The 14,147-nt window shown below is 36.6% G+C and overlaps 1 protein-coding gene across 1 annotated transcript in view; it reads right to left on the reverse strand.

Moving 5' to 3' along the window:
* Positions 1-14,147, reverse strand: part of NEO1 (neogenin 1) — a 160,938-nt gene that overhangs the window by 42,882 nt on the left and 103,909 nt on the right. Inside the window, exons 10-15 of the mRNA XM_011376899.2 lie at positions 10,397-10,545; positions 9,750-9,888; positions 6,691-6,740; positions 5,609-5,756; positions 2,494-2,604; positions 1,189-1,383 (exon numbers count right to left, since the gene is read on the reverse strand). Coding sequence (XP_011375201.1) covers positions 1,189-1,383; positions 2,494-2,604; positions 5,609-5,756; positions 6,691-6,740; positions 9,750-9,888; positions 10,397-10,545 — 792 coding nt within the window. The remainder of the gene's footprint in view (positions 1-1,188; positions 1,384-2,493; positions 2,605-5,608; positions 5,757-6,690; positions 6,741-9,749; positions 9,889-10,396; positions 10,546-14,147) is intronic.

A 14,147-nucleotide genomic window follows, 5' to 3' on the forward strand; every position in this document is an offset into this window, starting at 1 on the left:
CAGGATTTTCTACACCAGTAACAATGAGCCAGTAAAGTACTCAGACATTGGTTTCTAATTACCATTTCCCACAAAAGAAACCAGGATTCATTGGGAAACAGATGATTCAAGGACTAAGGCTAGGAAATCTGAGATGAACCTGAAACATCTTACCGTGTCAAAAAGGAAGAAAGTGCTCAAAGAAAGATGGGAGATGTCAAATGGACAGAGGAGCCAATTATAAAGCCACTGGCCATTCTACTATGAAAAAGTAGGAAAGCTCTCCCCCTTATTAAAAAATGCTAATAAATGTAGAAGATGTAATAGAATTAGAAAATCACCATTTGTGAAACATCACAGTAATAACTTAAGATGCTAAAACTAGTAAGTGAAAGTTGGATAAAAAACAAAATATTTACAAAGACTCACAGGATCTCCCCCACAAGGTACATATTAGTTATAAAGAAAATAATAACTTCATAGTAGAGAAATATGGCAGATATCATTTTAAGCAAATGATTAAAGTTAACATCACTAGTGACAGGCTCACCTGCGCCTCCTAATGTGATGCACTGACGAGAACACAATGCGTCTATGCTATTCTTTCCTAAAGGGCATAAGCTGAATGTATGAGGAAATATTAGACAACTCTAAACTGAGAGACATTCTACAAAATATAAATGATCTATAATTTTCAAAAATGTCATAGTCATTAAAGTCGAGAAAAAAAACCAAAGAACTGTTCCATATCAAAGAAAACTAATGTGACATGATAACAAAATGCAACATAATCCTGGAAAATGTTTTTCTTCTATCATAAGGGACATCAATGAGATAACTAGTAAAATATGAATAAAGTCTACAGATATCGTTTCAGTGTTAAATTGCTAACTTTGATAATTGCACTGTGGTTATGTTAGAAAATGTCTTCATTTTTAGGACATGCACATTATAGTATCAGTGGATAGAGAGGCATCATGTCCAAATGGTTCAAAGAAAAAATATGTACATATAGGAAAACAGGAATGATAAAGCACATGTAAAATGTTAACAGGTAAAGGTTAACTTTGGGGAATCTGAATGAAGGATATATAGGAATTCTTTGTACCATTTTTGAAAGTTTTCTATAAAAATAAAATTATTACACAATAAAAAGACAAAAAGAAAGAAATCACATGTGCAATTACTTCCTCAACGCGGCACACATACCCAGATTGTCGATGGTGTAATAGCGCTGTTTATAGTCTACTTTGATAGTCTGGGCATGTGGGCTGCCAATGCCATATCCAATGGCATAGCCTCTCACCACAATGTTCTGGTTCTCTGGAGGAGTCCAGCTTACTACGATGCTAGTGACAAGCGGGCGGACATGCAGAGAACTAGGCACTTCAGGAACACGAGTTTCTGGGAAAGAAAGGAGAAAAGCAAGATGAGCTCCATCTTCCTTTAGAATATTTCACCATCCTTGGGGAATGGTGTGCAGTCTCATGCCAAATGCTGTTTTTTCCATTATGTTTAAGAATTCAAAGAGAACCTGTATGGCCCATGGTTTTAATGCATTCTAAGAGGAAAACAAAAACCAAATGGCCTGAAACACAAGATATTGCAATATTAATTTGGAAGAGAAGACAAAGAGATCCAAGAACCTCTGCCCAAAGGAGAAAAACAAATAAATTGCCTTTCAATAGTTACCCATTCCTCTTGATCCCACACCTGATTCCCAAACATACCCGGTGAAAGGAGAAAGGCAGAACACCGATTAATTAGAAGCCTGTTGTCAACAGGTAATCAAGTATCATGTTACACCATGTGGCATCAATTATTTACTCCCCTAAGTAATATGATAAGTCAGAAAATATGAAACTTTAGAACCACAAATGGATTTAAATAAAGAGGCTTTTAAGCCTCTTTTAAAAGATGCCATCTTTTTAAAGATGGCAATTTACAGTATCTTTCAAACATATTTCAAGGCATAAATTACTACTTTAATTCAGAAATTAGTAAACCAAGAATTAGAAAAAGTACCCAGGGTCTTTTGTCTCCCAAGCGCAGCACTTGTCTCTGATAAAGGTATATATACACACCCATATGGAGTTACTCACTGAATAAACAGGTGAGCAAAAGGGCAAGGTGTCCAGAACTAAGGGAAAAGGGAAACCATAACTGAAATAAAGGCACGATTCATGTGGCTCGACCTTAAATTTCAGATCATCCATCTTCTTAATGGCCTTGGTAAAAAAAAGACATAAAGCACCTGTACATTTTTATTGGTTCTGGTTCTGCTTAAAGCGACAGTTCTCTAACAGTCATCGCAAAACAACAGCAAAACAACAACAAAACAAAAACAAAAAAAACCACAGGAAACTTGCCGCATTACAGGAATGACAGCAGTATAATACATGAAAGTTCATGGATTTAAGCCATGTGCACCCCAGTCTGTGGCTTCCCAGTTCAACTCACCTGACTACAGTTAGTACCCTAGCCTGTGCCAACCCTGCCAATTATTGTTCTTACCATCTAAGTCACTTTCAAAAGTTTCAGCAGACAGCCAGTCAGTGGCCGGGCCTGTGCCATTGACTGTTAGAGCAGCCACTCGAAAATTATATTCGGTCCCCCGATCCAGACCTGAGATCCAAACGACAGACAAAAAAAAAAAAAAGGCTGAAACAGGAGCTTTGAAAAAACGAAAGATTAATAATCTCTCATTAAAGTAAATATCTACCAACTCAGTATACAGCTACTATGTTGATAAAGTTTTAGGTAAAGTTAATACCAAATAAGCGATACATAAATATGGCATGGCACAGAGGAGCTCTCACATCTAAAGTAGAGGCTGAAGCCCACAAGATCCAAGAAGAAAATAGAAATGAGCAAAACTCCTAGATTTCAGATTTTTTTTTTTTTTTTAAGTTTGAAGGCAGCTTAGAGATCATTTAATACAATCCCTTCATTTTGTTACTCAGGAAACTAAGGCCAAAAAGAGGCCAAGGTTAACGAAAGAGTTTATATAACAAAGGAACAAAGTCAGTTGGTCTCAGAAAACACCAAAGACCAGGAAAAAATGCAAAGATATAACTCCTACCATATTACCTCTGTTCTCTGAGCCATGCCATAACCACTTTAAACACTTTAAACACCAAACATGGCCTAGAAATCTATTTCTCAATAGCCTATATGTCCATATATATATATATACACACATATATATATGTTAAGTAAAAGTGGGATAAAGCCTATTACGTAACCTTTCACATTTACTGTCCGTTAATACAGTACAGGATTTATTAACATATCAAAGGCAACAAAGATTCACATGTAAACGTTTACCCCGAAAAGTAGGGCAATGGTCAATAATATGGTCAGCTAGTCATATACTCATAAATCCAATTTTTCTTTTTTTTATTGTTAAAAGACACATAAATTTCCCATTTTAAGCATTTTTAAGTGTACAGTTCACATGCATACATTTTTAGAGTGCTTAAAATACTAGATATTGTGACAGGTCTTATTAGGGTGATGAAAAATTATCCTGCCTCCCCATATCCAAATATTGGAATCTTTGGCTAGCAATATAGTACAGAAATTCCAAAGAGAGAGCTAATGAGAACTTGGTCAGAATGACCTCTGGTCAGTTAATCCTGTTACATGGTGTAAGAGGACAGATGGGAGGTTCTGCTCTCTGCAGTCCCATCCTGAACCTGTTTCCCCACAAGAAAGCAAGAAGCAAGACAGAAGGAGAAACAGAATGGCTAGGCCCACGTCAGTTTACCTCCCTGTCTCCTCCCTGCATATACTGAACCAGAAAGAGCCAGAGTGGACTGTCCATGTGTTTATAACTGTTAAAGGACAGCAATCTGGACTAATAGCAAACATGGCTCAATTGCAAGATTATCATTCCTGCCCCTTTGGGGAGAGTTAAAACGTTAAGAGCAAGTGAGAGGGAAACACAAGCACATGCAAGTGAGAGACCCATGTGTAAAGAGGCTTAGAGTTCCTCCTGAAGTAAACTACAGAGTTCATACACTAAAACTAAGGCGCGCAATTAACATTATAAGGGTATGGGAGAATGTGTTAAGTGCTATATAACTGGTACAAAAGGAAGAAACAACAATTACTTCTAGCGAAAACTTAAATCATATAATTATTGTTTAGTAGGGGATCCTGGTAATCCATATTACTCTCTAATACTTATCAAGCTTCAAGGTAATACTTCGAGAGCAAAATCTCCATTTTCGCCCACCATTATATATATATACCAAGTGCCAGCACATACTAATAAAGTTCAATAAAGTCTGCTAAACTAATGAAACTAAATATGATTTTAAAATGTAAGAATTTTCTTGATAAAGAAAGAGCTATTTTTACCAGGCACATGGTATTTTCCTTATATAGCAAATGTTTCATTGAGAAAATGAATAGTCTCCTCATGCGCAAGGACTATAGTTTATTTTGATGTTATTAGCAACAAAAACAGTGCCTTATATACAGTAAATATCTACTATTAAATATTCAAAATAAAAGCCTATGGGTGAGAAATGTTATTTATCTGTAGTTGGAGTAAAATCAGAAACTGACTTTTAAGTACACCTGTGGGCAATTTTATTATAATGCTCCTTTTGTGAGATTTCTCAGCAACACCCATGGCAGCCATTTACTCACTACAGCTGACAGCTGCAGGGTTCATGTGAAGAAACCAGAAGACTGATGCTACCCTTGGAGACAAACATTCACCTTCTCTTATTTTGGAAGAAGCAAATCCTATCTATGAGGTGAGGAGTTAGGAGAAAAGCTTGCGGGATTACTAGAGTACAGTGGTTTCACTGTCAGTGGCTCTCTCAAATTTTAGTTCTCCTCTACCAGCTCTGCTAGGAAACTCCAATAGGGTTTCTGAGGGGCATCTGTCTCTATTCTTTGTAGGCACAGTTCCAATATCCAAAGGGCAAAAAGTACTTCATCTTCCTCCCACGGTTCTCCTGAAAAGCGATTCTGTCCTTCTAAGCCAACTGTACTTCCCCTATTTGAGGAAGGAAGAGGGGGATACTCTGTCATCTATAGGGGGACTCCAAGTTAGAGATTAGGATCCATTTTCACCAGGTATGCCACTTGCTCTGTTGCACATAAAGAAAAAAACCATACATAAGGAGCTATCCTTGACAGAATTTTCTAAAGCGTTATTGTGTCCATAAGTAGCAAGAATGATTATTGCATTGCTATAGTGATTTGCAAATGTTGTTTCAGGCCACATATACACGAGGTGTATCAGCATTACAAAAATAATTTTACAGACTCTGCTACCAACAAGCTTTGCTTATATAACTTTTTATCCTTTTTTTCAGATTATAAAAAAGTAATACATATGTTCAAAAAAGAAAACATGGAGAATACAGAAAAACACAAGTAAGGAAATAATATTCAGATACAATCTCACCACTCAGAGATGGGAGAACCTGTAAGAGTGTTTTCCATTAATTTTTATCAAGTCATAAGTAGACTGAACCATTACAAATTCTTTTGAATCATTTTTACTTTGCATAAGTCAACAGCTCAGAGCAGTCATTTAGACTAGCATTAACTCAATGTCTGAGACAGACACCATCACCTAGCTTTTGCCTGTATGTAAGCAGTTTACCTTCAATCAGCTGAGACAGCTGTTCCCCATTTACAAAGGTCTCAGTAACATCACTCTTTCGGGAGGCCTTTCGGTAGCGAATTCTGTAGCCAGTAATCTGCCCATTTTGTGTGGCTGGAGGAGGTGGCTGCCAGTGAATCATTACGCTCTGGGAAAGACAAGTTTATCAGGAAAAGACAAATATGTGAAAAGCTTGGTCCTAACTGTTTTACGTACTGTTATCTGGAATTCACTGTGTAAAGAGAAGGAACAAAAAGGTGCAGGGTACTCAGAGTTTTACTAAGTTAATAATCACTCAAAAATACTTTTTAATTTTAAAACTCCTAATGATCACATTGGAAGATTATATTTGCAGGCAATATACTCTGGACCCTTGATCTTCTGGGTGCTTTGCCAGAATGAAGACACTGGGCAAGTCTCAAAAAAGTTTTCACAAGAAAATGTAAGGTCAGAGGCACATGGATTAAGAAGTAAACTATTACTAGGTGTAAGGTTCTCTTTCCATTTCTATTATGGAACCACTGAAATACTGAAATTAGATAATTTCTGTCTAAAACTCTTCAAAAAGGTGATCATTTATTAACAGCTGGTTGTTTCTTAAAGGAAAAGGATTATAATAGTACTTTTTGAAAGGACTGAAAATCTCAGTGTAGCCCAGAAGTCTCTGGGCCTTTGAGGGGCATACATGCCTTAGTGTGCAGTCAACTCGATTAGGAGGGATGCTTTCAGCATCTGCAACCATCTGTCAGGTTCACACTGGCCTCATTTCACAGGAAGAAGGGGCTATGGCTCACAAACAACTTACTTCTACATTCTGGTTCTGGACCATTAAAATCTAGAAGGTAATGATTTACATAACAATAGGAAAGTATTTACAGAAAGGCTAAAGTGATGTGGACATCAGAGAAAGCCAGTAAACAGAATAAATTGGATTTGGTTTCTAAGCCCAGCTTTACTGGCAAATGTAATATCTAGGTTACCTTATTTTCTGCTTGCTTGTTTTGATGTAGAATCTCTCTCTCTATAAGCCTTTCTGAGACTTAATATTAGTAAAAATGAACAACAGCAATATAAAGTTTTACCTTTGAATTTCTTACTTCTACGGACAGATTCTGAGGAGCAGCACTGGGAACTAGACAGGCAAAAAAGAAAAAAAGAAAAAAGAAAAAAATGTTTTTTCCATCACCCACATATCATCCATCACGTATCATCCATGTCATTGTTCTTGGCCTGACTTCACACAAATGCACATCTCAAACACTGATTATACAACCTGGAGGTCTAAATTCAGCTGCCAGTGCCCTCGTGCTGACAGTAGTGTGTAGATAAGGTGTGGCCATGTTTGATTCATTTTAAAAAATGAGACACCTTCACATGTATCCACCAGTCCCAAGTCAGGTTGTACCTTTGAGAAGTCAGACACTTATCTCAACATGGATGTCATAGTAACTCTAAACTTTTCTAGACCCCAGATACATTCTGAACCTTAAATGTATTTTTTTGATTATTCTTGGTGATAGCATATCTGTATTTTGCGGGAAGAGCCGCAAATTTTCTGAAAACGAGTTTAATGAACATGGCAAGTAAATAAAGTGAGTAATGTCATTATAAGTCTAAAATGGGATGTACCTAAATCAGTGATCTTGGCTTTCTTATGGAATTCCAAAACTAACTATGAAGGCAGTTCCCAAGTAAAGCAAAGAGATATTTAAGCAATGACAGCTCAGTAGTGACCATATGGCTCCCCAATGCAACTATACGGCAGGAAACACTCATTAGGATGTAAGAAATTTGTGACTATTGTTTGAACAAACAGCTGCATAACTTTAGTTCCTCACATATTAGAACATAAGACTGGGGTATCTCAAAGTTTATGGTCCACACACCCTCCAGCATCCTGCTCTGTAGTAACTACAGCAAGCAAGGAGAATTTAAGTAATCCTGATTAGTGTCCTCTCCACTCACCGATCACTGACTTTAGCAGCTCTCTCCTAATCCATCCACGGAAACTTCTCTCTCCTTTCCTCTGACATTTGATGACCAGCTATATAACTAAGTGCCCACTATGCTATAGGCTTCTGGAGGACAGAGACTATCTCTTGCTCAGTGTTGTATCTTGTACAAAGTACCTCAGGCCTCAACCCAGACAGTCAGGCACAGAGGGTCTGGAGTAGGACTTAGGCATCTTGCTTTGGAAAAAGTACATGAATGGTTCCAATCACCTCTGTTAAGAACCTCTGACTTAGCTACAGAGGCATCCAACATAGCTGTTGCTGTCTTCTTCATAATCACCACCATAGCTAAGATTTGCAGTGTGCTCCTACATGGCAGGGACGCAATCCTTACAACAGTCCCACAAAGGGCTGAGTTTCCATTATTAAGCCCATTTTGTAGATGAGGTTCAAATCTCTTGCCTACAGTATTTGTTTTGGCTAACTGCAGGAACCAAGATTCACCTTACACCCAAGTGCTGCCCGTAACTACCACACTCGGACACCTTCGGTTCCCTGACAGTAACTACAGTTGGCATGCCAATCCATTTAGTGCAGTTAAAATTGGCTCACGTGTAGATTTCAAAGCCTGCGTTAAACTACTTTCCCCTTAACTTTTCTCAAAAGTCTTGACCAACTTATGTAGTTGGCTTATGTAGTTGGCTAACCAAACTACAATCTGTATTTATTTTTCAGAACTTTTTATCCTGAAAAATGTCAAGTACACAGAAAAAAGTGGCAAGAATACAATGAAAGCCATATATATTCTTTTCTTGAATTCACCATTAATGTTCTGCCACGTTTTATTTTTCTACTATATTTACAAACACAAACACACACACACACACACACACACACACACACACACACACACACACATTTCTACATATTGTTTCTGAGTAATCTGAGAAATAGCTGCAGTCACCACAATACTTCACTACTAAATACTACAGTATGTATCTCCTAAGATCAAAGACGGTCTCCAATGAAACTATAATACAATGATCACATTCAGAAAATTTAATCTTAACGCAAAAATATTACCTGACATACCTAATATTTAATACTGCCTAATACTATACCTACCTGACATTAAGTAAATATATCAAGTGTCCTTTATTATTATTTATTTAATCCCAGATCCAGGAACCAAAGATTAAACCTGCTTTATCTCATTTCATGTGTCTTTTACTCTTCTCTAATCTAGATTCTAGAATAAGTCCCTAAATTTTTTTATTCATGAAACAAATAATTTTTAAGAATTCAGGCCAGTTTATTTGCAGAATTTCCCTCAATCTGGATACATCTAGTTGTTTCATTATGATCAGATTCAAGTTAAACATTTTAACAGGGATACAACATAGGTGAAATAAGGTAATTGTGTCTTTCCCAGTGCAACACATTAGGGCACACATGATTTCAGTCTGCTCCCTTGTTGCTGATGTTACGCTGGACTATTTGGAGTCAAACTACAGCTTTTAAAGTGTGCCTTTTATATATAAGGGGTATATACGTATACAGGCATTTTTTAGGAAAAGATATTTTTGTAACACATTGAATTCGGCCGAGTTTCAGGAAATAATATATACACTTACTAAGTCCAATGAACTCTGTTATTCTAAAAATATATATTTTTAAATGCTGGCCTACTCAATCTCTTTGGAAGCTGTTGTTTGAAAAATACTGCTCTGGGTATTGGCTATATGCATGTAATTTAGCTTAGAAATTCAGTCACAGGTAAGAAATGAAACTCCCAAAATGCTGAGCTATTAAAAAGACCTGTTTGGCATGCAAAGATGATTAAGTAGAGCAAGGTAGCCTTCCCACAGCCTTGGAATAGTCTGTGTTATGAACAAGCAATGCTATTTACTTACACAAAAGACTCTACTAAAAAGGAAAACACATTACCAGTCACCATCATGTGCTATGCTCTCTCACTGAGCAGTTATAATAACCCAATGAAGTTGGCATTATCTGCATTTTACATTAAGGAAACATGCACAGAGACGTTAAGTGACTTGTCCAAAGTCACACTAAGAGAAAAGGGTACAGGGATTCGAACAGAATCTTCTTGACATCAAAGCCCATAATCTTACTAGTATGCTACCAGGGATCCCAAGCACAGTATTTTGTTCCAAAGGAAGACTCACCATCTGACAAGGTTTGAACGGCCACATCTTGTGTGGAGACTCCAGGACCATGTTTATTGTAGGCCACCACTCGGAAACTATACTCTGTATATTTTTTCAGCCCATTAATGGTGTAAGAGAGACTTGAAATGTCAACATCCTTGAATAAAATAAAACAACTTATATATATATACACAACTCACACAAGAAATGCTACAAAGAATTAACTATACAAATTCTATATCTGACACAATGCAGATTTTATCCCTTTTACAGAATGTTATTTAACAGTCAAAGTAGACTAATGATAAACATGGGCAATTTATTGAGAAATATTGCTTGATGTTTAGTGACCCTTGCTGATAAAAACTACAGAATAAACTTTGGCACAAAAAAATAGACTGTCAACTTTTCATCTCCTATACTTCTTTTCTTCCTCAGATTTCTAGAGACAAGCAAATACTGAGTTTTGGAAATATAGTTCAACTCTACTATTCCAATCAATGGATTGAAAAATGACTTCATGTAATAACTATGTGTGGTGTCAGATGGGCGCTGGACTTATCAGAGTAATCACTTTGTTAGGTACATAAATATATCTAAATGAATACCTGAAACTAACATAATAATGTATGTCAACTGTAACTGAAAAAAAATTTTTCTTATACCTGTTCTCTATCAGTCCCTTTTTCCATGTAGTACAATTTGTAATTCTGAATTTCCCCATTGCCAGACAATGGTGTTTCCCAGGTGACAGTGATGGAAGTAGGTGAAGTTGCATATGCTCGGATGTTAGGTGCTGGCCCAGGGAGCTGAACTAGAAAGAAAATTTCAAGACAGCAAGATATAAATGAAATTTACTGCATTCCTCAATAACCATTCTCAGCAATAATGTGATAATGACCATGTTTAAAAAACAATGAAAAACTAAGAAAACAATTGATTTAGGATAATATATAATTCAACAAATTTCCCTTTTTATGACTTAAATTAAAAACAAAAATTATCTGTGAAGTTATCTCAAATTTTTTTAAAGAAAAAATGAACACTGTACAATTCTCGTTATTTATAAAACCTTAGTTTTGCAGTGGGACTGCAGCACATATATATCCACCATCACAAAAAGACAACCTTTTTTTGTCAGGCACTAGGGACATGGTGATGTAGACAGTCCCTGCCCACAAAGAACTCCTGAGCCAGAGGGTAGTCAGGTATAGAAATAGTTACAAATAATATCCTAAATGCTAACAGAGTTAGGTAACAGTCATAACCAAAACAGAAAGAACAGAGCACACAATTCTGTTTTGGGAAGGGGTGGGTAAGAAAGAGAAAGATTGGTGAAGACCTCGGGAGCAAGAAAAATGAACAGTTTTCTCAGATACCAAGGGGAAAATTATTCAAGTCAATGGAGAACAACATGTGAGAAAACAGTGTTATGTGGTTCAGGCTGAGACAGAGTGGATGCGGGAGAGAAGATGCTGAAAAGGATAACAGGAGCCACATAATGAAGGACCTCTAATGCCCTGCTATGGACTTTGGATTACCTCTTATAGGTGTTAATTACTGAAAAAGTATGAGCAGGAACATGATATGACATCAGATTTGTGTTTGGAAAGGACACGTGAGCACATGCATGGAAGAAAAACAAGGGAACAGAACTAGAAAAAAGAAAAATAATTTTAAAAATAGCTAACATTTATTGAATGCTTACAATCAATCCAGCATTGAATGTTTGACTTGTATTTAAATTACATCTATTTAATTTCTGCACTAACTCAAATGAGACGAATACTATTAATGTCCCCATTCATAGATGAGGTTCAGAGGTTAAGAACCATTCCCAAGCAATGGGAAGTCACTGAGTGGTAGAGCCAGGCATTGAGCACTTTCTGATTTTAAAACGTGAACTCATGAAGATCTAGTTAGGAGATTATCAGAATCCCCTCCATAGGACATATGTGACTGGAAGACTCGATGATTGGTTGACTGATTCACCATCTGGCTTGAACTCTTCTAATAGCTCACATACCCTTTTCACTATGTTCTTTTTGTCTGACTGAAGAGTCAAGCCCCAATTTATAGACAAATCCTTGGGTGGATGCCTATTGCTTACACTTTAGACACTTTAGATTTGAAAACTTCTCTGGTGCTCGTGTTTCTGCAACAGACATCCATTAGATTTAAGAAAAGGGGAAAAAACTTAACAAAATGTAAAATAAACTGGTTGTCTTCAATAACAATAGCACCACAGCTTAAGATGAGTTTTGCTACCAAAGTAGAGAAACCTGAATATGGCTTATTCTGACAGTTATTTACTCTTTCTTAGTCATGAATTGTGTTATTCACTTAATGTTAAGAGCATATTTTGTGCAGCCTGACAGGTGGGATTTGTTACACTTTTGCTGATATGGAAAACTTTCCTCTTACTTGTGAAGGAGGAAAGAAAACAAAACAGTCCCATAATTCCCTTGAACTCACATTCACTGGCTAAACATAGGTAAATACGATCCCAAAAAAGGCACTATTAAATTCTTTCATTTCAGTTGTACAGTGGCACAATAAATGGAAATTTTGAGTTGGTTTTTAAAGCTAAATATGTAAAATATTTTCCAAGGGCTGACGCCAACACTTATGCCTCCCCAAAGAAAAATTCTTCTCTTTTGCCAAAACATGTTATAGTCAATATCCATCCCAAAAATATCCTCACCAGAATCTGTTGCCCCTTCCATCTATATTCTTATTTAGCTACTTTCTTTTCTTTTTAGATTTCACCCTTTTTATTCTGAAATTTTATTCTTTAGAGACCCAGATCCAATAATTTTTTGCTTGTTTTCCACCATTCATAATATAAAGTTCATATAATAGAAGGAAATGTGTCCCACTAATTACAATGCTTAACACATTTCTCCCCGGAAATATTGTCTTGCATGATAGTGTCCTTCTTATTTATTTTTTTGGGATAAAACATTGTTCCTTTATTTTTAATTTATTATTATTATTAGTTATTATTTCAGTGACATTGGTTAATGAAATCCAGTAAGTTTCAGGTGTACAATTTAACAGTAAGGCATATATATATTGCAGTGTGATCCCCTCCTATAGTTAGATTTCTTTCTGTCACCACATATTTGACCCCCTTTACCTTATCTACCTACCCCCTCCCAACACCCCCTACTCTCTGGTAACCACAAGTCTACTGTCCATATCTATGAGTCTCTGTTTGTTTGTCGTGTTCGTTTGTTGCTTTTAGGTTCATATCCCATATGTAAGTGATAACATGTGGTTTTCAACTTTTTCTGTCTGGCGTATTTCACTTAGCATGATTATCTTGAGGTCCATCCATTTGGTTGCAAACAGCAGTATTTCATCTCTTCTTATGGATGAGTAATATTCCATTATATACATGTACCACAGCTTCTTTATTTAATCATCTATCACAGGACACTTTGGTTGCTTCCCTGTCCTGGCCACTGTAAATAATGCTGCTATGATCATCGGTGTACAAATATCTTTTCGGATATGAGTTTTCAAGTCTTTGGGGTAAATACCCAAGTAGAGGGATTGCTGGATCATATGGTAGATCAATTCGTAGTTTTAGCCACTTTCTTTTAATCAAACTCCTGAACAAATGATTGTGCTGCCTATTTCCTTGTGATGATAGCATATCACACTATTGTTTATTTACATCTCTCGTACCACCAGATTATAAAGCTCCTTGTGGACAGAAGTCAAGTCTTATTCATCTTTACATCACGACTACTTGGTACAGTGATTGGCATTCAATAAATCTATTGTCCTTTACATCTTTTCTTTCATCTCTAAATTGACAATGACCATTCTCAACAGTTTGACTCTTAAGTTTTGAAATGATAAGAGCCATAGGCTCTTTCCCAAGTAAAATGTGACTACAGATGCACAAATATCGTTGTATATTTTCAGAAGGTCCACAGCCCCAGGATGGAACTCTCTTGCACTCAATCAAAGCCAGTGATCTTTGCCTTCATTTTCATCATCACTCACCTTGCATATGCAGTTAGATCCTATTTTAGAAATTTGGGTCATACAGTTTCCTTCCCCAGGAATGCCTGCCCTAAGTCAAATATTTCAAGGCAAACTCAGATCTCATCTTTTCTTAAGAACCTGACTTGATATACCCAACTTTTATAGTAACTGTTCCTTGTTTTGTGTCCCAATATCTCTCATGAATGACATCTGTACATGAAAATTAATGGAGAATAACTGAGCTTGAAATCTGGCTATTCCTTATCTGAACACAATAATTCTGATATGCAACATCCTTTCCCTGTAACGAGAACACATTCTTTCCTTAAATCAACCTCCTGACTCTGATGGCCCTCTTATTCTTGCCTAGGTTTGATTCTTGATCTTTAAGCTCGATCACTGAAATGATCGGTGGCC

This window comes from Pteropus vampyrus, unplaced genomic scaffold (assembly GCF_000151845.1).
Source record: "Pteropus vampyrus isolate Shadow unplaced genomic scaffold, Pvam_2.0 Scaffold10, whole genome shotgun sequence".
Lineage (NCBI taxonomy): Eukaryota > Metazoa > Chordata > Mammalia > Chiroptera > Pteropodidae > Pteropus > Pteropus vampyrus.